General features: G+C 44.5%; 1 protein-coding gene across 2 annotated transcripts in view; it reads left to right on the forward strand.

Moving 5' to 3' along the window:
• The window catches only part of URB1 (URB1 ribosome biogenesis homolog), a 41,785-nt gene that overhangs the window by 12,053 nt on the left and 9,037 nt on the right, over positions 1 to 20,695 (forward strand). For both annotated transcript variants that reach the window (XR_002043689.3, XM_010391395.4), the window contains exons 13-30: positions 2,231 to 2,353; positions 5,120 to 5,232; positions 6,075 to 6,194; positions 8,117 to 8,233; positions 8,878 to 9,016; positions 9,718 to 9,888; positions 10,835 to 11,031; positions 11,578 to 11,802; positions 12,330 to 12,509; positions 13,158 to 14,019; positions 14,880 to 15,081; positions 15,280 to 15,457; positions 16,588 to 16,646; positions 16,787 to 16,980; positions 18,675 to 18,785; positions 18,875 to 18,938; positions 19,744 to 19,915; positions 20,441 to 20,543. Coding sequence is in view for 1 of the 2 variants with exons in the window: in XM_010391395.4 (XP_010389697.3) it covers positions 2,231 to 2,353; positions 5,120 to 5,232; positions 6,075 to 6,194; positions 8,117 to 8,233; positions 8,878 to 9,016; positions 9,718 to 9,888; positions 10,835 to 11,031; positions 11,578 to 11,802; positions 12,330 to 12,509; positions 13,158 to 14,019; positions 14,880 to 15,081; positions 15,280 to 15,457; positions 16,588 to 16,646; positions 16,787 to 16,980; positions 18,675 to 18,785; positions 18,875 to 18,938; positions 19,744 to 19,915; positions 20,441 to 20,543 (3,330 nt within the window). In the remaining variant the exon portion in view is untranslated. The remainder of the gene's footprint in view (positions 1 to 2,230; positions 2,354 to 5,119; positions 5,233 to 6,074; positions 6,195 to 8,116; positions 8,234 to 8,877; positions 9,017 to 9,717; positions 9,889 to 10,834; positions 11,032 to 11,577; positions 11,803 to 12,329; positions 12,510 to 13,157; positions 14,020 to 14,879; positions 15,082 to 15,279; positions 15,458 to 16,587; positions 16,647 to 16,786; positions 16,981 to 18,674; positions 18,786 to 18,874; positions 18,939 to 19,743; positions 19,916 to 20,440; positions 20,544 to 20,695) is intronic.

Below are 20,695 nucleotides of genomic sequence, written 5' to 3' on the forward strand. Positions count from 1 at the left end.
AACACAGTTTAACGTAGAGGCTGCCACTGCTACTTGAAGGCTAAGCAGTTTGGCTTTCTGCTGTCCCAGGATCACAGAATGGTTGAGGTTGGAAGGGATCTCTGTAAACCATCTTGCCCAACATCTCTGCCTAAACCTGGTTACCCAGGTCCGTGTTCACACAGCTTTTGAGCACCCCCAAGGATGGAGACTCCAAAACCTCTCTGGGCAACCTGTGTGGGTTCTCGATCACCCTCATAGTCAGAAAGTGTTTCCTGACACTTGGAGTGTTTCCATGTTTCACTTTGTGCCCAGTGCCTCTGCTCCTGCCACTGGGTGCTTCTGGGAAGAGCCTGGCCTCGTCACCTTTGCACCCTTACTTCAGGCGTTAACATGCATTGTTGAGATGCCCCTGAGCCTTCTCTTCAGGCTGAACAGTCCCAGCTCTCCCAGCCATTCCTCACAGGAAAGATGTTCCAGTTCCTTCACAATCTTTGTGAGCCTTTGCTGGACTCTCCCCAGTGTCACCATGTTCCGGGGAGTCCAGACCTGGACACAATGCTCCTGGTTTGGCCTCCCCAGTGCTGAGAGGAAGGAGGAGCTCCCTGACACCAGAGCCTTTGGATCCTTCCCAGGCAACCTGCTCTCCTGTTGGGTGGCCTCCAGAACGTACTGGTGAATGGGGCTGTTCCTTCTCGGGTGCAGGGCTCTGCTGCTCCTCTTGTTGAACTCAGCCCTCCTGCCCTTGACCTTTCCATGTTAGTAGTTGTTTCACAGCCACAAAATAAAGCTGGCAGGGAGACTTATATGCCTGAAAAATAGTTTTTGGAGAGATTTTTCTTTGTCCAAGTTATTTTACTGGGAGGTGATTTTTTTTTAGCAGTTAGTTACTGTGGCTACACGAATGCTTGTATTGATGTAACACAGGAGTGGCATTATGAGTGTCGTAAGAGGGAGAAAGGTTGGAGTGAAGGTTTCAGGTTTCCTCTCTCAAACCCAGTTCCTCCTGAAGGGCTTGCTTCCACAGTCCCATTGCAGGGAGTAGGAAGTCTCAGAATTGTCTGCATCTTGGCCAATGGCCTGTGAAGTTTTCCTTGTAGGGCTGGAGATGAATCTGCAGCCACTTTTGCCCTTCACAGGGCATATTCCACAGAGAGACTTGCTGGAGCAGAGGGTTTTTCAGTGGATGTCCTTCTGTGGATCCCTTTGGGCAGCAAAATAGTTGTCAGCACTGACACTCCAAGGCTTGGTTGGCAGAGTGCTTGTGGAAACCAGTGGAGCAGCTAATTTCAGCAGAACTGTAGCTGTAGTTCCTCTGCATTCTGAGGTGGTAATGCTGTGTCACTTACTCCTAGCTCACTTTTTACAGCTTTATTTTTGCATTGTGGCCACTGCAGAATTCTAATGGGAGCTGAGACTCAGGCAAAGAAAGTTTATCCATGGCATTCATCCAGTTCTTCCTACCTCCCTGAGGAAGACCAAATTAACAGGAAAAAATTAGGTGTTAAATGTTTTGGCTGTCCTTCACGTACTTTGTTTCCTTTCATTAATACTGGATGACAAGTAGCTTTTATGCCTCCTCATGTCACAACTGAAACCTGAGATGGCTTTTCCTAGGAAGTAAACAGTTGCCTTAAGTGCTGTTGGTGTTTCTCTCATACAGGTATTAGTTGTCTGCCTCTTGCCAAGAGCTCACACTGAGAAAGTATTATTTTGAAAGGGGAAAAAGAAAGAAAGAAGTCTTTAACTGAAATAATAAATTTGCAACAAATGGTAGTGTATGGTCTCCGGCACTTCCCCAGCCAAACCTACCTGACATTAGTTAAAAGTAGTGTTGCCAGAAATCAGCAGCATGACCATATCCTTTCCTTCACTTTTTTCCTGTTGTTCAGCCTTAAATTAAACAGCAACAGGGCCGGTGGGATTCTTACAGTGAGTGTTCAAGTGTTCAGGTTGTGTTTTATACGTGTGAGCGCTTCTGAGGCCAGTTAGGAATCGCAGCTCTCAATCTAAGCACTGAATAAGCAGATTTCGTTTTGAAAGTATTCACACAGGAATTCTGGGGAAGGAAACTGGAGATTCCATGGGTGTTTTTCTCGTTCTTCTTGTTGGGAAGATAGCAGGTCATTCCCTAGGCAAGTCTGCTGGAAATAAAGTTAGTAATTCTCATGCTGGGTTATGGAGGTGCTGCCACATTGTGCTCTCTTGCTATGAAGGAAGAAGAAACTAATTATGGAAATGCTTTGTTTAGGTTCAGATGATGCTGAGACACTGCTTCTGAAAGCTGCACTGCTTCAGGTCATATGTCTTTATCAGAAGGTTGTGCCCCACTTGGTAGCGCGGAGCAGCTTTGATTTTAGCAAGCTGCTGAAAGGTATGTGATGGATATTTCTATTTCCTCCACTGTTTTCTCTGGCTGTTTACAAAGTCCACAGCAGAAGGGAATGTTTGCTTTTCTGTGGAGATAAAAAACTGTTTTCTAAAAGTAGCCCATTTTGGTTTCTCCCTTGTGTTGGCATTTATTGTTGCTGTTTCTGCAGTGCTCTGGCACTGTTAAATTCCACAGTCAGCTGTCAGCACTATGTTGCACTCCAGTCTTCCTCTCCGTGTGTCATATTCTTGGAAGTGTTTGGTCTTCGTGGGCTTTGAATTCTAATCTTTCTGAGGAAGGCTTATCTTCAGCTCTTAATGAGGTTTTTTCTAGCCCTCTGTCAACAATCCACTATCAGTAAGGTATTTCCAAACTCTGATTAGCTGTGACGATAACGAATTTTTTGAACGGGATAGTTCACAGAAAGTTTGGGGTGGGGGAGAAGCACCTCCCAGTTTGCCAGTGTCCTCTGAAAAATCTTGTAATAGAGATTCAGCCTTGGTAGAGTCCAGTAGGACAGAGCCCTGGAGGGCAGAGAGGCCTTAGAATGCTGGCTGATATCATAAACCCAAGGATCACCTCCTCCAAGCTGGGAGTCCTGGCGAGGAAGAAATTGCGCAAAAATGCTAGGAGGCTTCCATGGATGGATAAGGAGATGATGAGCAAAATCACAGGGAAAAAAAAAAAAGCTTTCAGGAGGTAGAAGTGAGGACATGTGGCCTGGGAGTAATATATGGAAATTGTATGGGAAGCTAGGGGTAGGGCTTGGGAGACTCAGGCTCAGTTAGAACTGAGTCTGGCCAGGGCCGTCAAGGACAATGGGAAGGGCTTCTATAGGTATACTGCCAACAAAAGAAAGCCCAGGGATGATGTGAGCCCTCTCTGGAAGGAAATGGGAGACCTGATTACCCTGGACATGACGAAGGCTGAGGTTCTCAATGAGTTCTGTGCCTTGGCCATCAATGGCAAGTTCTCCAGTCAAGCCTCCCAAGTTGGGAAAGGCAAATGCTGGGACTGGGAGAGTGAAGATCCTGAGGCCGCTGTCAGAGAGGGTCAGGTTCAAGCCCATCTGAGGAACCTGAATGTGCTCAAGTCCATGGGACCTGATGAGATCCATCCATGGGTCCTGAGGGAACTGACAGACGAAGTGGCTAATCAACTGCCCATTGTATTTGAGAATTTGTGGCAGTCTGATTAAGTTCCCACTGACTGGAAAAGGGGATACACAACCCTCATTTTTAAAAAGGAGGAAGTGGAAGACCCAAGGAACTACAGACCGGTCAGTCTCACCTTTGTGCCAGGCAGGATCATGGAGCAGATTCTCCTGGAAACTCTGCTAAGGCACATGGAAAACACAGAGGTGGTTGGTGACAGCCAGCATGACTTCACTAAGGGCAAATAATGCCTGACAAGTTTGGGAAGGTCCTCCAGTACTGCTCGTGGTACAGTCGATACAGCCACATACAGCTGAGACTGGGGGAGAGAGCAAAGGGTTGGTTGGGCATCACTGCCACCATCTGTGGGCCACCAGGGCTTGTGGGCCACACAGCTCAAGCAGCGATCTGTGTGTTAGGCAGGGCCTGGGATGTGTAAGGATGGGAGTTATGTAAATGCCTTAATTAACCTGTCAGAGAAAAAGGGGCTTTAAACAAAATCCCTCTCTAAATAAACTGTCTCCTGCGTGAGGTTTTTCCTCCCTCTGTCAAAGCATGTTTAATTGATTTTTGTACTTCATGACTCACCAGATCACATACCCTGTTTATCCCTTTATTTCTTGCACTGGTCTGCTTACTTCCAACTGGACAAAAGGCAGGACGCCTTTTCGGGAAGCAGAGATCTCTTTGCGGGTCTGTTTGGGTACATTATGAAATAACAAAGTTAAACAGGCTGGAAAATAAAGTGTTATTCTCAAACAAATGTAATGAAGTGAGCCTGGATATTGATTTTGAAGAGAGATGGTATGGTAGAAAATGGTGTAAATGAATCACGAGACCATGTTTTCTCAGATGTGTCAGTGTGAGCGTTCTGTTGCTCTTTCTGATCACCCTGATGGAAACGTTCACGACAAAGGCAGCATATTTTTCTACCTTGTAGCAATATGTTCTTTAAATAGCTGGTGGAGTTTTATCGTTTGATCTTACTGTTGGATTGCCTTGGTGGCAACTGTTTAAAAGTATTGTTGTCTCTCTAATGTGGGCCACAAAGATCCTACATGGGCTCTGAGAGGCACAGGCACCAGTGCTTTGTACAGCTGATGTCCCCATGTAATTTACCTGCAGGTCAGGTGTGAGCAGCTCAGGTTTTGATCACACTGCAGGAGCTGCCTGACCTGTGACAGAGGAAGTGAGGTTATGCCTTTGCTGGTGATAAAAGTGATGTAGGGAGAGACATGAGTGTAAAGTCCCATTGTCTGGAGCAAATATTGTCATGGTATGAGTGTTAAGATTTCCTGTTGACTTAAATTCTGTATTTTGCTCTCCAGTTTATCCATCCTGTAGGTCACAGCTTTTCAGGGTTGCTGAGATTGATAAAAGAGATTTTATACTCCCATGTAGGACCAATGGTTTGTGCTGGGGTCAAGTGATGGAGTCTCCCTCTGAGGACTGGATTCTCACCTTGGGCTGGCCAAACATAGTTGCAGTATGTCTGGGGACCCTTTGATATGAAGATCTGCCAATTGCCAGGTGTTTTAAACCCTAAAAGATGAGCATTCTGAGATCTCAGGAAGATGGACCAAACTGAAGTTGGTTTCTTGCTTTCACACCTCAGGTATAGTCACTGAAAAGGGCCTGCGGGAGGAGGTCCCTCCTCTTCTCCAGCACCATATACTGAAAGTGGCTTTGGAACTTCCTGCAAACAAATTTGCCTGGTTCAGAGTACAGGTAAGAGGCTGATGCAAATTTATGTTTCCTTGGACTCTTGTTCTCAAATCTTTCCATCTGTCATTGCCTTGTTTTAAATTAGTCCAGTCATTTTAGGTGGTGACCTTTTATAAGACCAACAGGAATTACAGTCTTAGCAGGAGTGAAAAATCCCTTCTGAGCTGAAAGGTTTTTTACAAGGACATCATTTTTTGCCTCCCTGATGAACACTGGAGAAGTTCCTGTAGCTCTTTGTGTCTCTGGATAGGAGCACAAGTGAGAATGTGCTGGTTTCCACTTGCCTGGAAAGCCTGAGGTTGCAGACCAGGGAAATGAACCACTGATTGGAGCCATCCCACCCTTTCCCAAGGAAGATTCCAACATTTTTTAATGCTCTCCACAATTAGTGGAAACCATCAGGGCCCCAGCTCTCTTTTTTACTGCAGGCTTGTAAAATAAGAACTCTGTCTAGAGTTTGCTTGCCATGTCAGGAGAAAGGAGTGGACCTGACTTTGAGGGGAAGCAGAGACACCCATGGAGTCTGGTAACGGGGATAGAAGTGGAATGACTGGGGAGTAAAAGATGATTAATGAGGGAGGTGGCTTTGTCTTGGGTCCTTGTAGTAGTTACGGTGTCTGTTACTTCTGTCTTCTTCCGCTTTCCAGGAAAGCATTTTACAAGTGGGTACAATGATCCTGGCTCGTTGAATGCAAAGGAGTGTAAATGATCCCATTCATTTCTGGCCTTGGGATTTTTGGGCAGGTCTATAAAATAATATACTTACCTTACATATCAGTCTCAGTGCAACATAGTCCTGTACAGTGTTGCTGTAGCAGGGAAATTTTAATACATTTTTCTTGTAGGACATCTCTGAGTCAGAGAAGATATCTGGTGAAAAATCAGTCTTCTATTTACTGATGAAAATGTTTGTTACAAGTACCCATTCTCATCTGAAAATTTCCACCAAAAAATTAATCATTAAGGTAAGAATTTGAATTGAATTATCAGTATATTCACTACATCCCGCTGGTCTGAAATTTCAGGATTGTAAAATTTTTCCTCAAAGCAGATACCTTTACTGCATGGTTGTGTGGTCAACAGAGTCTCCTTTTCTGTTTCCTTTGACTGCTGTTGGAATTTGCTGTCACATAACTGGCTATTAGCTAGATATTTTATGAAAATAAATGCTGTGAACTGACTTTCCTGCAGCAGCTGATGAAAGACTCAGGAAAATGTCTTTAATGTTTGACCACCCCCTAGGCTGAATTAATTCTGACACTGTAATAAGTCAATATATTTTGTGCCTGCAAAGGTCTTGACATTGATCAAAAAGAGATTGCTTTTGATTTTGATTTTTGTCACTGTTTATTTAATCTGTACTTCAGCACTCCAGCCTTCCTAAAGCTTCAGCTAGTTTGCTCTGGTCTTGCAGAATAGGCCTCTCTGTTACTGTCTGATACAAGCTTTGATGCAAGGAGTACTTTTTGTCTTAAAAATTAATTTAAATCCCCTGGTGTTAAAATCCTCCTAAAACCTAAGGCATCATTCCATTTAAATGAGTTATTTGACTTTTCAGAAAAACTGGCCAACAAGTCCACAAGACACCAGTGGCTGTTGTTTTCAGCACCTTGTTAAAAGAGGATGTCTTTTAGTTATCTAAGTAGGGGTAAAGATTTACATTAGTAATGAATGCAACCAAACTGTCCTGCCAGGAGAAAATCCAGGAGGCTGTTCTGGCCCTGAACAGGGCTCCTCGTGCAGTGTCCTGCAGTATTCATGGCACACAAATTTGTACCCAGCTTTGTGTATTTAATCTTTGCATTTAGCTCCAATCACAGAGTGCTATTGTAATATTCAGTCAAGCAGACCAAAGTTACAGTGATTGAATTAGGGTTTAGTTGCCCTTGATCCTTGCAAGGGATCAAAGGCAGGTTCACTTGGCCTCCCAGTAATGAATGTCTCAACTAAAAACTGCTCAAAATGTGTTGTTTTCCTGGTGGTTTTAGATTCTTTTGCCAAGTGGGAGCATGGACTGCCTGACTTGTTCTTGTGTCCACTTTCCACTTCAGTCCATGGCATTTTCTCTGAAGGAAATGCAGGAGCAGGGAAGTTAAGGCAGTTACGTCAGCAGAAAGGCTGCTAAAAATAGATGGTAAGGACTTATTTTTCTACACAGTGCCATGGAGCTGAAGGCTTGTTTTGGATTTCACATTCTGTTCCTGCGTGTTTTTGTGAGAGCTGCAAGTGCATTTCTATTTCAAGACTCTGCCAAAAATAGTCAATTCTGTTAAAATGAATCCTTTTTCCTTCATTTTTTCTTTATTTCAATTAATTACCCCGTCAGATTTGTGTAAGCAGCAGTTATTTTTAGAGATGCTGGTGTTGTACAGAGTAAACACAGAACAAATGAGTTGTGATAGCTTCATTTGTATTTTGTGTGTGGAGAGGAGCAAAGGCACAGATTCATCCTGTGTAATTGCAGTCATTTAATGTAGGTGCCAGCGTCAGGAAGCTGGGCAAGGCTTCCTCTCTTGTTGAGAGTGAGGGACAGGGAGTTTAACTGTGGTGTCACTCCGATTCCTTCCTCTCCTCTTCTCCCTCCTCCTTTCTTCCTTGTAGAGCTGGAGCACATGGTCACCAAGCTCCTAGTTGGGGTGCCTGAGGTCAGGGCCCGAATTTAGAGAACATGGAAGTGAGGGAAAATTTCTAGGTATGTTACAGCCTGTTTCCTGATAGGGTGAGGAGCGTAACAGATACTTCTTTCCATCAACATGCTCTTCTTTTTTTCTTTCCCGGAAGGAGGAGTCATGAAGTTACTATACAAAAAGATCTGTGTCTTTTGGGGTTTTGTGTTTCAGGTGTTTTGAGGTTTATTTACACACCTCCCCCTTTGTTTCCTGGACAGGTTTTACGTGACAGTGGAGTGTTTGAGTACACATGGAAGGAACTTTCAATTTGGCTGGAACACTTGGATAATACAAAAGAAGACCAAAAGGAAGCAGTGATTCAGTTTTTGGAAAGGGTAACAATGTTCAAATTAACTGGATAAACAATGCAAAGAATAGTATTAGTGGAAACGAGAGATATTGTTGCTATTGTTGAGAAACCTGTCAAAGATCAGTGAATGAATTTGGAGAAAAGCAGTGTTTGGGATTCTTTTTCCAAGGTGACATCGTTCTTGTCTCGGATGGGAGGACAGGAAATTGATCTGGAGGAAAATGAAATCCAAAAAGATCAGTTGTTATTACAGCATTGTTGGTAGAAAGGTAGAGTGTTGTATGTGTGGGTAGCTTTTATCTCCTCTTTAGGTGCCAGAATTATCGGACTTCAGTAAATCGTGATCTTTTACAAGAAAAGCTGACAGTTCCTGTTTACTCTTCAGGATGTTGAATGCCCAGCACTTCCTTTCCAGCGCAGTCTCCCCAGGGACTCAGTCTGTGGTAGCAATTTAGATGCCAAATTGCAGCGGACTTTTTTTTTTCCCATCAGTGTCCCCTGTAGAGCAGGAACCTGTAGACAGAATCCTGCAGAAGTGATATGGAAGTTGTCCTCCTAAAACCTGCCCAGCTTCTAGCCACTTTTAGCACACGGTCTTTCTTAGCAACATACAGTTCCTCTGCACTCCACAGCTTGTGCACTTACCTTTCTCTCTAACTTTGCTGACAGATCCTGCTGAAGCTGGTGACAAACCCCTATCCCTACACAGACAAGGCAGCAGACCTGGTTCAGGAAGCCAGCATGCTCCAGGTCACTATGTTTAAACAGGACTCTGATAACATCAGCATCCCTGTCTCTCACATTGATGGTATGTGGTAACCCCTCAACAACAGAATGCCAGGACTTGGGGCTACATTTTCTAGCCCTAATCAGCAAACTGGGGATGGGTAACTATAGAAATCCTGTTAAGTAAGGACCTTCAGGATTCAGCCCTCCACATGTGCTTGGTATCAGAAGTAGAAGTCAGAATTGCAAAGTAACCACTTTATCCTCGAAAGCAATTTCTGATGTGGTTGTGCCATTTTAACAGTATTTGAAATCTGTCTTCAGGCTCTTGCAGCAGCATTTTTTAACTAAAATGGAAATTTAGTCTTTCTCTCTGGGGCTGTTCTTAGAATCGTGGAATCCCAGAATGGTTTGGGTGGGAAGGTATCTTAAAGCTCCTCCAGTTCCACCCCCTGCCATGGGCAGGGACACCTTAAGTAGCCCAGGGTGCTCCAAGCCCTGTCGAACCGGGCCTTGGACACTGCCGGGGATGAGGCAGCCACCGCTGCTCTGGACAACCTGTGCTGGACAGCAGCATTGAAAGGCAGAGTGAAGTTCAGCTGTGATTTTTGTGTTGCACTTAACATTCTATTACTTGACAAATCTGGCTCTCATCCTTTTTTTGATTTTTTTTTTTTGGAGGAATTACAAAGATGTCTTTCATTCCTGTAGTGTTGTGTTCTACTTCTGTTGTTTTTCCAGTTAGTCTGGATCCTCTGCTTAGATTTTTTCTTCACTTATTAGATGTCCTGGATATGGTGGATGTCCTGATCGAGGGCAGTGATGGCTTAGATGAAGAAATTGGCTTCTCTTTAAATGAAGACATGATTATCCAAACATTCCCCTTCAGTGCTGTTGTCCCTGCTGCGTTGGAAGCCAGGAATGTACTGTTGCTTCAGTCTGAAAATGGAACAGGTACAGACTTTTTTTGGTTTTATCTGTCATCTCTGCCAGTGGAGTGAAAGTGGCATCCTTTTTACCCATTTTTCATAATTTTTTACCATTTATCATTTTTTACCTTGAGACATTTTGTTATCTTCCCTGTGAGCAGAAGGAGGTGCAGATCCACGGTGTTTCCTGTGTAAGGGAGACATTAAAGCTCAGTAGGTGCTTCTACCCTTTTTCCCTGACCTTAAACAGAAGAGACGCTGTCCCTGCGTGGGCAGTCTTGGTCTGGAAGTAGTTGGCTTCAGTACCACAGTGTTTTAAGAGCAGAGTGTGGAGATCATGAGAGGGAAGTGATTTCCATGGCAGCTCTTCCCGCGGTCAGGGAGAGAGGACTGCACTCTTAAGTAAGAAATGGATGCATTTTCCAAAGAAAACTTCTTCAGAATAAAGCTATGGTGGCAAATATTGCAAAGTTCTACCACCTCCTTGAGGAAAGTGTTGGAGTCACAGGGGCATCAGGTGGGCTTGGAGCAGGATTTGCCAACCCCACAGCACCTCACTAAGTCGTCTGTGTATTTGGCAGTCGAGTGGCACCTGGGGTGGACTGAAAGTCCCAGTTCTGAAAGAAAATTCTCTCTATTTAACTTGCACATGTTAACTGGGGTGTGACCCCCCCCAGTATAAATCAGTTCTCTGAGGTGGTGCTTGGCAGGGGTCTTTTCCTATTAAAATATAGGCATGTTTAGCACAACACAGTGAAGGTGGATTATTCACTTCAGCAAGAACTAATGTGTGGAGGATTTTTCAGGTGCCTCAGTGGGTCAGGAACACTTGTCTAGGTCACTACAAACACCTTTTGATCTTATTCAGTACTTTTCTGAGTGATGCTCTGTGGGCTGATGCCTCGGAAGTAAGAAGGGTTGCCCCAGTGCCTGTGCTCATGTCAATAGTTTCATTTATTTTTGCTTTCTAGGAGCACACATTGTGGAGTACCTTGTTGCTGTTTTCACTGACCTCCTACACTCTCAGAGAGAACCCCTTGCCCTCTGCTTGATGTTCCAGCTGTATGATAAAGATCTCAAGTCTCTGAAAGTTGCTAAGTATCCTCAGCTCTACCAGTTTAACCAATACTATAAACTCTGGATACCTCAGCAATCTCAGGAACCTGTGGTATGGAATACCTGAAGTCACTGAATTCTTGAGCCAGTATTCCTATAAAAACCTCACAGTTTATAGAGGTTACATTTCCATCAGAAGGAGCATTTTTATTGAGCCAATTCTGTATTTCTTCTTGATCACATTGGGACACAAATTTGCTCCAGGGCTTTCCTCTGATGACACAAGAGAGCTTTGTGGTGGTTGGGAGGTGATGCCAGGGCTCAGGGGGTGTACACAGACCCCTCACCAGGCACAGCAGAGCCTAGTGTGTGCCGTGGCCTGAGTTCACAGTGCCTGGAGTTCCCCCCAGGTGGGTTGGGGATCAGAGGCCCCTTGGGCTGGGTTTGGTGAGTTTTTCTGCAAGGCCAGCAGTGAGCACTACAGATTCCCCTGGGAACACTGCTGGACAGCTCTATTCTAGCAGGACTGCATAGTTGTGCTCCTGGAGCTTCAGCCCGGGTTCAGCTCAGAGCTCATCTCAAAACAAAGGTGGCTGAAGAGATTTTTGATTCATACTCATCATTATTTTTCTGTTATGCTTTTTTTCACTTTAAACAGTTTAAAAACCACAAGGAGGTAAGCGAAGAACCTACTATGACACTGGATTCTGTATTCACCACTTTGCTAAAGAGAGCTTATGAGAGAGGGAGCAATATCTTACTGGAAGATCGTGTTCAGACCAAACTGAGAGAATTGGCTTCCTGGCTCCCACCTGAACAGCTTTTGTTGGGAGCAAAGCATGTGCTGCTATACCTGAAATCCACAGTGGAGAACTTCGGCAGTGTAAGAGCAATATTGTAATAATATTGTAGTTATGTTTGGTTTATTTTAATGTAGAAGGTACAAATGACTTGGCTGTTAAAACTTAGGTTCCAGTTCTGCAGCTTTTCCCTGTACTTGGCTCTGAGGCTACAGAGCACAAGACAAAACTGCACCTAATTTGTAAACAAATGTCAATTCTTCTGAATGTTGAGGAGTCTTGGATTTACTTTGCATGGGTTACCTTACTGATCCATGTGAGTGCAAATAAGCTCGAGATTTTAATCCAGCTCCTGGGTCTCCTTAAGAAGCCTTTCCAGAGAGTAAAATTCACTGGCCTGTGTAACATCAAATGTCACTGTATAAATGAAAATCTATCAATATTTATTATTATTTATTTATCAGGATTCTGCATAGGGGAGCAATTCCTTCCCCCACAAGAGGTTGTAATCTTAAGTAGCTCTTACTTAACTCCCATTCCTGTTGCATAATTATCCTTCTGCTCCCATCCTCCTCTTTTCTCCACTTCCAAGATGTCTTTATTTTCATAGCTTGGTAAAGCTTTGGGTCCTCAACTCGTTGACCTCTATGTGGACATGCTGAGCAGCTTGTTGTGCCGGGGCAATCAAATAAGGCTGGATCATCAGCAGAAAAGGGAAGAGCATCAGGCTGAGTCGGATCTCTTCATGGATGAGGAGTCGCTGATGACAGAAGAGTCTTCAAATGACAAGGTACCAGATCCCTTGATACAGAGACACCTGTTAGTAAACTTTGATTTGATTGATTCTCTAGGGAGTAGTTCTGCTGAACAGAGAGATGCTGTTAAGGTCTTGGAGGAAAACTTAGGAACATAGAGCATGTAGTCCAGCAGTTGCAAAACTACTGTCTGGAGATGTGGCTGAGCTGCATCACCCACAGTCTCAGCCCTGAGCTGGAGCACAGTCAGGAGACGTCCTGAAAGAGATCACTTCTGCAGAAAAAAATTCATTCTCTCAGCCCTGTGTAAAGCCTTGTTATGACAATTACGTACTTGAGGAGTGAATTTTTTCCCCTCTTTCATCTGTTCCATTAATTTGTGGAGATTAGAATGGAATTGTGTTGATGAACCCCAGAATATTCAGTTTTCCTCTGGAGATGTGCTTAGACATGTCTAGAATATTCAGTAGAACAGCATAAATCCCACAGCATAAAAGTTGGAAGAATGATATTTATGAGCTTGTAATTGATTAATATTTTTATCCTCTGGCCAGCTAGTAGACGATTTCATGTTCAATAATTATAATTGACAAGCTGTGGAAAATAGGCAGATGGATGAGTTAATTTTTTACCCTGGACTGTGATTATCCATTAAGTGATATTGTTACATCTGTTTGTTACAGACACTGGAAGATATGCTCGTCTTGATTTTCAGACATCCTACACTGGAGAGCTGGTTCCTGGCATTGGAACTGCGCTCTATTCCTCAGCCTGGTTTGAACCCTGTCACCGTGAAGCTCCTGTCAGCTCACCTCAATTCCGGAGTGCTCCGGCTGCTGAAAACATGTGCCCCCATCCTGCAGAGCATCACGGCAGATCACAGACATGTGTTGTCCAAGTATTTTGAAGCTATCAAAAAAAGTGTCCTGGAAGAGCTGCAGGCTGTGGGGAAGGGCAGAAGCCAGGTCTGTCCCAGGAAGTCTCATCAGCTGCAGGCTCTGGAGGAGCTGCACATGTACATGAGTGCAGCTCAGCTGAAGGAGATCACTTTAACCATGCTGCGACTTCCTGAGATGAGCTTGACTGCTCAGAAATCTGAAAAATCCCTTAAGAAAGGGAAACAGTTAAGCTTCTATGGACAAATTTTGGTGCAGCTCCTCACAGACAGCTACCAAAGGCATCCCCAGCAAGGAGAACTTCTGCTATCCACAGAGCACATTAAAGCTTTGGGGATATTGATGTCAGCATCAGCCAGCAAAGATTTGGAGAAAGTTTTCCTCCAGGCTCTTCACAGTGAGCCAGCCCTGGCTCTTGCAGTTGGTGTCGAGGTGCAGGCTCACTGCCTTGCCCAGCGCTCGTGCACCTCCCTGGCCATTGTGGCCATGCTGATCCAGCACTCCAGGACTCACCTGCTGCAGTTCGAGCTCTGGTGTCTGAGCAGTGCCACTGGGAAGTACCTCAGGAAACACATGGAGAGCTTTCTTCCACTCATTAACGTGTATTTGCAATGCAGAGACCAGTATGGTTTCAGCCGACCTTCTGCAGGTAAAGGCACCACTGAGCCCTGGTTTTGATTCAGGAGGCCAAATTTAGGGTCTGCTGGCCTTAAGGTATTGGAATATCCGCACAACAGATAGAGGTGATAGAACTTAGATGTCTGACCTCGAATAACTTCTTGTAAGTACCTCTGCAGCACTAAAGGTGAAGGGCTGTGCTGAGGGTTGGCTGTGAGACTGAAGCCAAGTGCTCTTACAGTTACTGCTGCCCAGGATTTCTCTTTTGAAGCCCTTATTTAATGCTTAGTGCATGTGAAGATCTGTCATTGGGCTTCTCTTGGTTTGTACAGGAGGTAAAACCTTTTGCTCGGGCACAGATAGAACAGTGTCTGCATGGTTTTTGCAGAACCTGAGCTTTCACTTTTACAGAGTCCAAAAATTTCCTCTAAAACAAATCTCCGGCTGTAGGCTGGCTACAGTAATGCTCTCCTAGGCTGGCAGTCCAGAACTTTCCAAACCCACAGCAGCATTGCATCTATGGACTAGTGTGTTAAATTCTCTATCACCAAAAGGACGAGTTAGAATTCAACTCGGTAGAACAGGATCACTTTGCTTTCATTCCTCTTATTGCCCAGAAATGTAAATAGGAAAGGAAGCAGGCTGACTGTGGCTGTAGCTCTACCTAAAAGGTCACGCAGTGAAAAGACCTTGTCAGCAGCCTGGAAGTAGAGGATGGGTAAAGAAGAGAGCCTCTCTGTAGCACTTCTCTGTAGCAGATTAGCAGCTGCTGTCGCATAATTTCTTTTAAATTGAGTAATCTGGGCCTGGATTAGAAAGTGATTTGGGATTAATGTGTTGTTGTTGAAGACCTGCAGGTGGTGGAACCTGTGCCCTCTGCTCTCCCAACAGTTGTCTCGGCTGTCACGCCTGTCCTGAGGAAAGCCCTGTGGAAGGAGCTCTGCGCTGGGATTCAGGACACAGAAGCATCTCCTGAGGCCACTGTGAAACTGCAAATTCTTTCAAAGTTGTTGCCACCTTCAGAAAGCAAAGGGTTGCACAGCCTGATGGACCAGCTTCCTGCTGCTCTGGAGAGAGCAGGGAATGAAGAGAGGTGGGCAGTGTGTGTGTGCCTTACTCAGGGCTCAGTTTGCCCTGGGAAGCACTCTGATTGGAATGGGAGCAGTGACAGCATCGTATCCTCAGAGAATCTGTCGCTTTGCACTTTGGCAGCAAGTCATCTTTAACATACACAAAAAACCAAGTTAAAATATTAAAAAAAAAAAAAAAATCAATAACTATCTCTCTGCAGTTGGGCTGTGGCAGATGCCATATCCAGAGTGCTTAAAAACTCGGAGGAGCTGCATTCCTGGAGGAGACATCTGTTGTCAGCCTGCATGAAGGGGTTAGTTGCCATGTACAGCAGCAGTAAAGATGAAAGCAAGCAGGAAGTGGAGAGGTCCATGCTGCTGAGGCTAGAGGAATTACTGGTGAGACTTCTTACCTGCTTTGCCACAGTGGGACTGAATGCAGATGTGTGCTTGGGCACTTGTAGATTTTGTAAATATAGATTGGACCTGACTTCCTGTTTTATGGAATCTGGTTTCCATGGGCTTTTAATAGCTTTTGTGGACTTAACTTAGCCCTGATAATCCTTTATATGAAGCAGTTTTATGTTCTTGATGATGGCTTTCTGCTAAGAATCCCCTTTGAAGACAGGTGTATGAGGTATTTAGGAGGAAGAGATCAAAGGTTACTAGTGGTTTTTATTTTTTTTATTAAAAAAAGGTGATAGAGACACTTCTGCCAAGATCCACCTGCCATGCCATCTGAAGTCTGGGGCAAAAATCTGGTTGATCATAAGTAGAAATCCGGACTTTGATCCTGAAGAACACTGTTTGATCACTCCCTCTGTAGTATTCCCTTGGTTTGAATTCAGTAAACACTGATCCCTGTAACACAACACTGAAGGTCTCTGTGAGCAGTGAATGCCTTTGCCCTCTCACTGGCTTTTGCTGAGACTCCCTTGTAGGACCTGGCTGACTCTGCAGGCCCTGGGGCCACCTCACAGTGTCCATCCTGAGGGTGTTTCCAGCCTGGTGAGGTTGGCACCTGCATTCTCAGGACTGCTTATATGTGCAGCTGTCAGTCTTCTCCACACTGACGGGTTTGTTGTGGTTCCCAGCTCCTCAGGGCACATCAGTTGTAAGGAGCACATACACCCAGCCACTGCCTGGGCCAAGCTTGGTTAGTTAAACCACACAAAAGCCTGGTACCCTGTCTCTTGCTTTGACTTGCCAAGTTGTGGTTCCTTTCACACTTCAGGAGTTTGAAGAGTTTTGAGCCACTGGGTTTTTGGAACCTACAGCCCAGCTTGCTTTTTAATTCCATGCAGCCCATATGTTCCTCTGTTCCCAGACCAACAAAACAACACTTGCAGTTTCCTTTGAACCAGGAGGTAGGATTGTTGTATCCAAGAGCTTTTTTCCCCTGTTAGCCTCTGATCATCCCATCTGAGTCTTTGGCTTGCATGTTTATAGTGTGTCCCTTGAACAGAAATTGCTGTAGAAGCTCCGTGTGCCAATGTAAACCAACACCTGTTTTTACTCGCTACACACAGTACCTGGTTGAAGAGGTGGACCCAAATGACTGGTGCAGCCTTGTGAAGACAGGACTCAAGTAAGTGTTTTCATTTTAACTTGCTTGGGTTTTACGAAGTTTTCTTTGCCGAGTTCTCATTTCTTAAACAGCTTTGTATTTCAAGCAGGTTTCCTTGGGTTTGGTTGGGATCTGACTTCTCTGTGATCCTTCTCCCAAAGGTACCGTTACAGAGATGAAACATTCCTGAGGGTCCTGAATGCTGCCATCCAGTTACTATACAAGAAAGAATCCTCGCTTAGTCAGAGCTTAGTCAAGCTCTCCAAACTCCACATGATGGTCACACAGCACTCTCTATTTTTGTCAGCCATCCTGAGGTCAAGAGAAGAAGATGGCAAGAACATGCAGATAAGAGGTATTTTTTAATCATCTTCTTCCCATACTAAATAGTTAATCTTGCCTTTCTTGCATTATATTCTCTCCATCCAGCACAGCCACCTATGTAAATACTTGCAGAGTTATTAACAGTTCCAGAATATTGACATTTGCCTTTGCATTGTACCTCTGCTTGGATCCAAATGTTACATTCATCTTATGCTGTTTTTAAACACTTCTGTCTTTAAAACTACTGGAAAGATGTGTTTGGGTTTTTATTTTGGTTTGTTCGTTTGTTTTTCTGGTATTTTTAACCCAGTTGAAGTCTTGGATTGATTCTTTTGGTTTCTGTGAGGCAGTTAGTGTAAGATCACTAAGGTGCACATAGGTCCTGGGATGTTTAAACCTGCTTTAAAATAGGTTGATACAGGAGATTTAAAGTTGATTTTGCAAGTTTTATTAAAAATGGTGATTTAAATTACGTGTATTTCATATTGCAGCCTTTAATGAGGACTATCCTTCCAGAGGAATATAAACTGGATGCTAGTTCCTGTGTAGGATTGGCTTTGTTTCTTCTTTGCTGGCAACTGAAATCCTGCCTGAACTTGAACCGCATTTAATCTATGTAGACCTCAGCTTTTCCCCACTGTACAGGGGTTTGAGATTCAGTGATTGAAGGAGCTGTGTAAGAAAAGGGGGGGAAAAATTCTCAGGGCAGCAAGTTGGTAACAAATTTTGTGTTTATTGGCAAGCAACATGTAAACAAGCTTTCAAGTTTTAAAAACTGATAAGAGAAAAAAGCTCTTGTGAAGTCAGCAATTTAGTGAAATTAAAAATAAGGAATAGATTTTGCTGCTTGCTGTACATATGTATCTTACCTTTAGACTGTATTTCTGTAGATCAGCAGGATGGATTCTCTTGAGGCCAGCTGCAGTATTCCAGAAGCTTAGTGTCACAAGTGCATTCACTCAGGCCAATACTTTAGGAGCTCTTCAGTTTTGACATGCATTTTATATTTCTGCACATAACTAGGGTCAAAGCTCAGGCCTTTTCAGATACTGAGAGTAAAGAAATCTGGAGTCGTGTCTTGAGCGTGCTACAGCCAGCCTGTGTGCTTTTGAGGAACCTGATCACTTGTGTTCTCTGCTTCTCAGTTGGTTAGAGAGCAAAGGTGGATAATTGAGGACAGAGTTCCTGTGGCTCACAAACTGAGTGCTGAGCCCTGCAGGAATGCACAGTGCAGAAGCATTCTGGTGGTTACTGCAGGTGCAGTGGGGACTTACAAGTTTTTGCTGTGAATTCTGGAGTCCTTTAGGAGGTTGCTGGGATGTCTGCCTTTCTCTGTGCAACTCCTGAGCTCATTCCAGATGCCCTTGTGGGGGAGGAAGGAGTGGAGCTGTGGCAAGATAGGGTACAGCACTCCTTTTTAACCAGAGAGTGGGTGTGTACACATGGAAAGCTTCTGCAGAGTAGTGTGTTCCACCCTGGGGACCTCACCTGGCCATGGGACTTGTATGTTCAGCTTGGGAATACTGTTTTAAGATGTTCTCTTGAATTAAATGCATCATAATCACCCTTTAGTGTATTGGAGAAATGGGCTGTGGTATCTCTAGAGATAGACGTTGATGTAAAATGCCCAGTGTTGTGTGTGCATCCATTGGGAGTGGGTCTGGGAGTGTTTATTTGTGTTCTGTGCGACTGAGAGCTGCAGGGCTCAGGCTGTGCTTGTTCCAGAGGCGCTGGTGGACATTCTGCTGACAGCTGTGCAGCTCAGCCCCTCTCTCTGTGGGAGCAGTCACCTCCCCGTGCTGCTGGGAGCCTACGGGGCCACACTGAGTGCTGTGGGTGAGTGGCAGCCTGGCAAAGGCACTTCCTTCTGCATCTTGGACTTGTCTCCACAGGTCACTAACTTTGGGTTCAATCTTGGGTTTTAGATCAGAAGATACTGCTGCTGCTTCAGTTGTATGAGAAGAATAATCAAAGTCTTATAAACTCCAGGTAAGGTGAGCACCTGACTTTCTTGGGCAGACTACACACAGATAGTCTCACAACTGCTGTTTTTCCAGGCTCTCATTTTTAAATGAAGGAGACAGTGAACAAGGTCAAACCTAAAGGTGAATGTTGCTTTTGGAAACGTTTTTTTCCTATGTATTTCCTATTCTTAATGTAATTCTCTTGTGTTGCCTAAACAAGAGAATTCTCTTGTGTTGTTTTGGGTGTCTGTGGGTTAGATGAAGGAATGTCTCATTTCTGGAGTCCCTCACTCTCCATAATTGGGACCCCACTATAGGGGTCTCCTCACAGTTGGGAGGCTGAAACATAAGTCCCTAGTGGACTTTTCCCCTTTCCTGTGCCCAAGTGTCCACAGGAAAGTCTGTTGCCAACAGTTCTGGTTTGGTCTGCCTTCCTCACGTGCCCTTTTCTGTCCTGGAGGTAGGGGCTGAAATACCACCAGCAGTGCAAGAGCACTGGCTCAGGCAGCTGAGGCAGGTCTGGATCCATGTCCCTTCATGCAGCTGCTGTCATTCTTACCTGCACTTACAGCTTAAATCCATAGGTACTTCTGAACAGATACATTCTGACTTGGATGGACAGGGAGGGCGGGGAGGGCAGAGTTATGCTCAGACTGAATTTGAAAAGCTTTGGGATGGATGGAAAAGGTGTTGCCAGGGAAACGAGTTCTAGTTTCAAGTCCCACAGGGTAATAACTACAAGTGAAGACAAAATTTCAGTACTAATTGATCTCCTTTGTAATTGCTTTTGGCTCTGTTGCCTAATGCCTTTACCTTTATCCATGTTTTAGGATCCTTCTGTGGGGTCCAGCTGCTGTGGAGCATCACAAGACTTGCAAGAGTTTGGGCAAGTCCCTGTGGCAGCAGCCAAGCATGGAGGAGATTCTGTGTCTGCTGGATCGAGAGATGATGATGAAGACGATTCTGTCGTTCCCTCAGCATCGCCGGCTGCTGCCATCACAGGTGCTTTTGATTCAGCCTGTCCATGGTTACCCTTCTTTGGATGTGCACAAAGAGCCTTGAGGCATTCTTGCATCCATGTAATACATTGCAGTTTGTTTCCTTCAGGAGAGTTATTTCAATTCATAGGAGGACTGGAATTAGTTCTTTAGGAGCCTTTTCAAATTAATTGCAAGATATGGGCCACATCTTGTCAGCAGGGGTGATTGTGCATTGCAAAGGTTGTCACGTATGTGAGATTGGGACTGGTCAGCCCAAGGATCCGCTGTCAGTGGGCTCTCCAGCCTTTCTTATGGTTTGCTGACATGCTTCTTTACCTGCTGGTGCTGGTCAGGGGAAATAGTTGTGGATGTACCCTCACAGTGAAAGCCAGGTTTAAACACAAGCAAGTCTCACCCTGTGTTCCATCATATTTTACAAGGTGTAGTATCAAGTGGTTTATAATGGGATGAGGTGGTTTTGGAAGTTTGAAGCCAAGCTTGAAATTGATGTTGTTCCTTACAAATACTGGTTTGGATTTGGTCTCAGGGGATACAAGAGTCACTATATAAAGATGAAACAGTCAAGAGCCTTGATGACTTCTATGATCCTTGTTTTCTACTTCAGCTCTTCAGTGAACTCACCAGACCAGGTAAAGTGAGTGTTTGTCTTTAGTATTTGGTGTCAGGTTGCTCTGCTTCAGGAGCTGCACCTGGAACTCTGTTATCCCTGATCCAAGAGCTAACACTGCAAGGAATTTGTGCCTGACTTTAGAGGAAAGAAACAAACTGCTGTGAGGGCTGT

The sequence above is a fragment of the Corvus cornix genome, chromosome 1, assembly GCF_000738735.6.
Source record: "Corvus cornix cornix isolate S_Up_H32 chromosome 1, ASM73873v5, whole genome shotgun sequence".
NCBI lineage: Eukaryota > Metazoa > Chordata > Aves > Passeriformes > Corvidae > Corvus > Corvus cornix.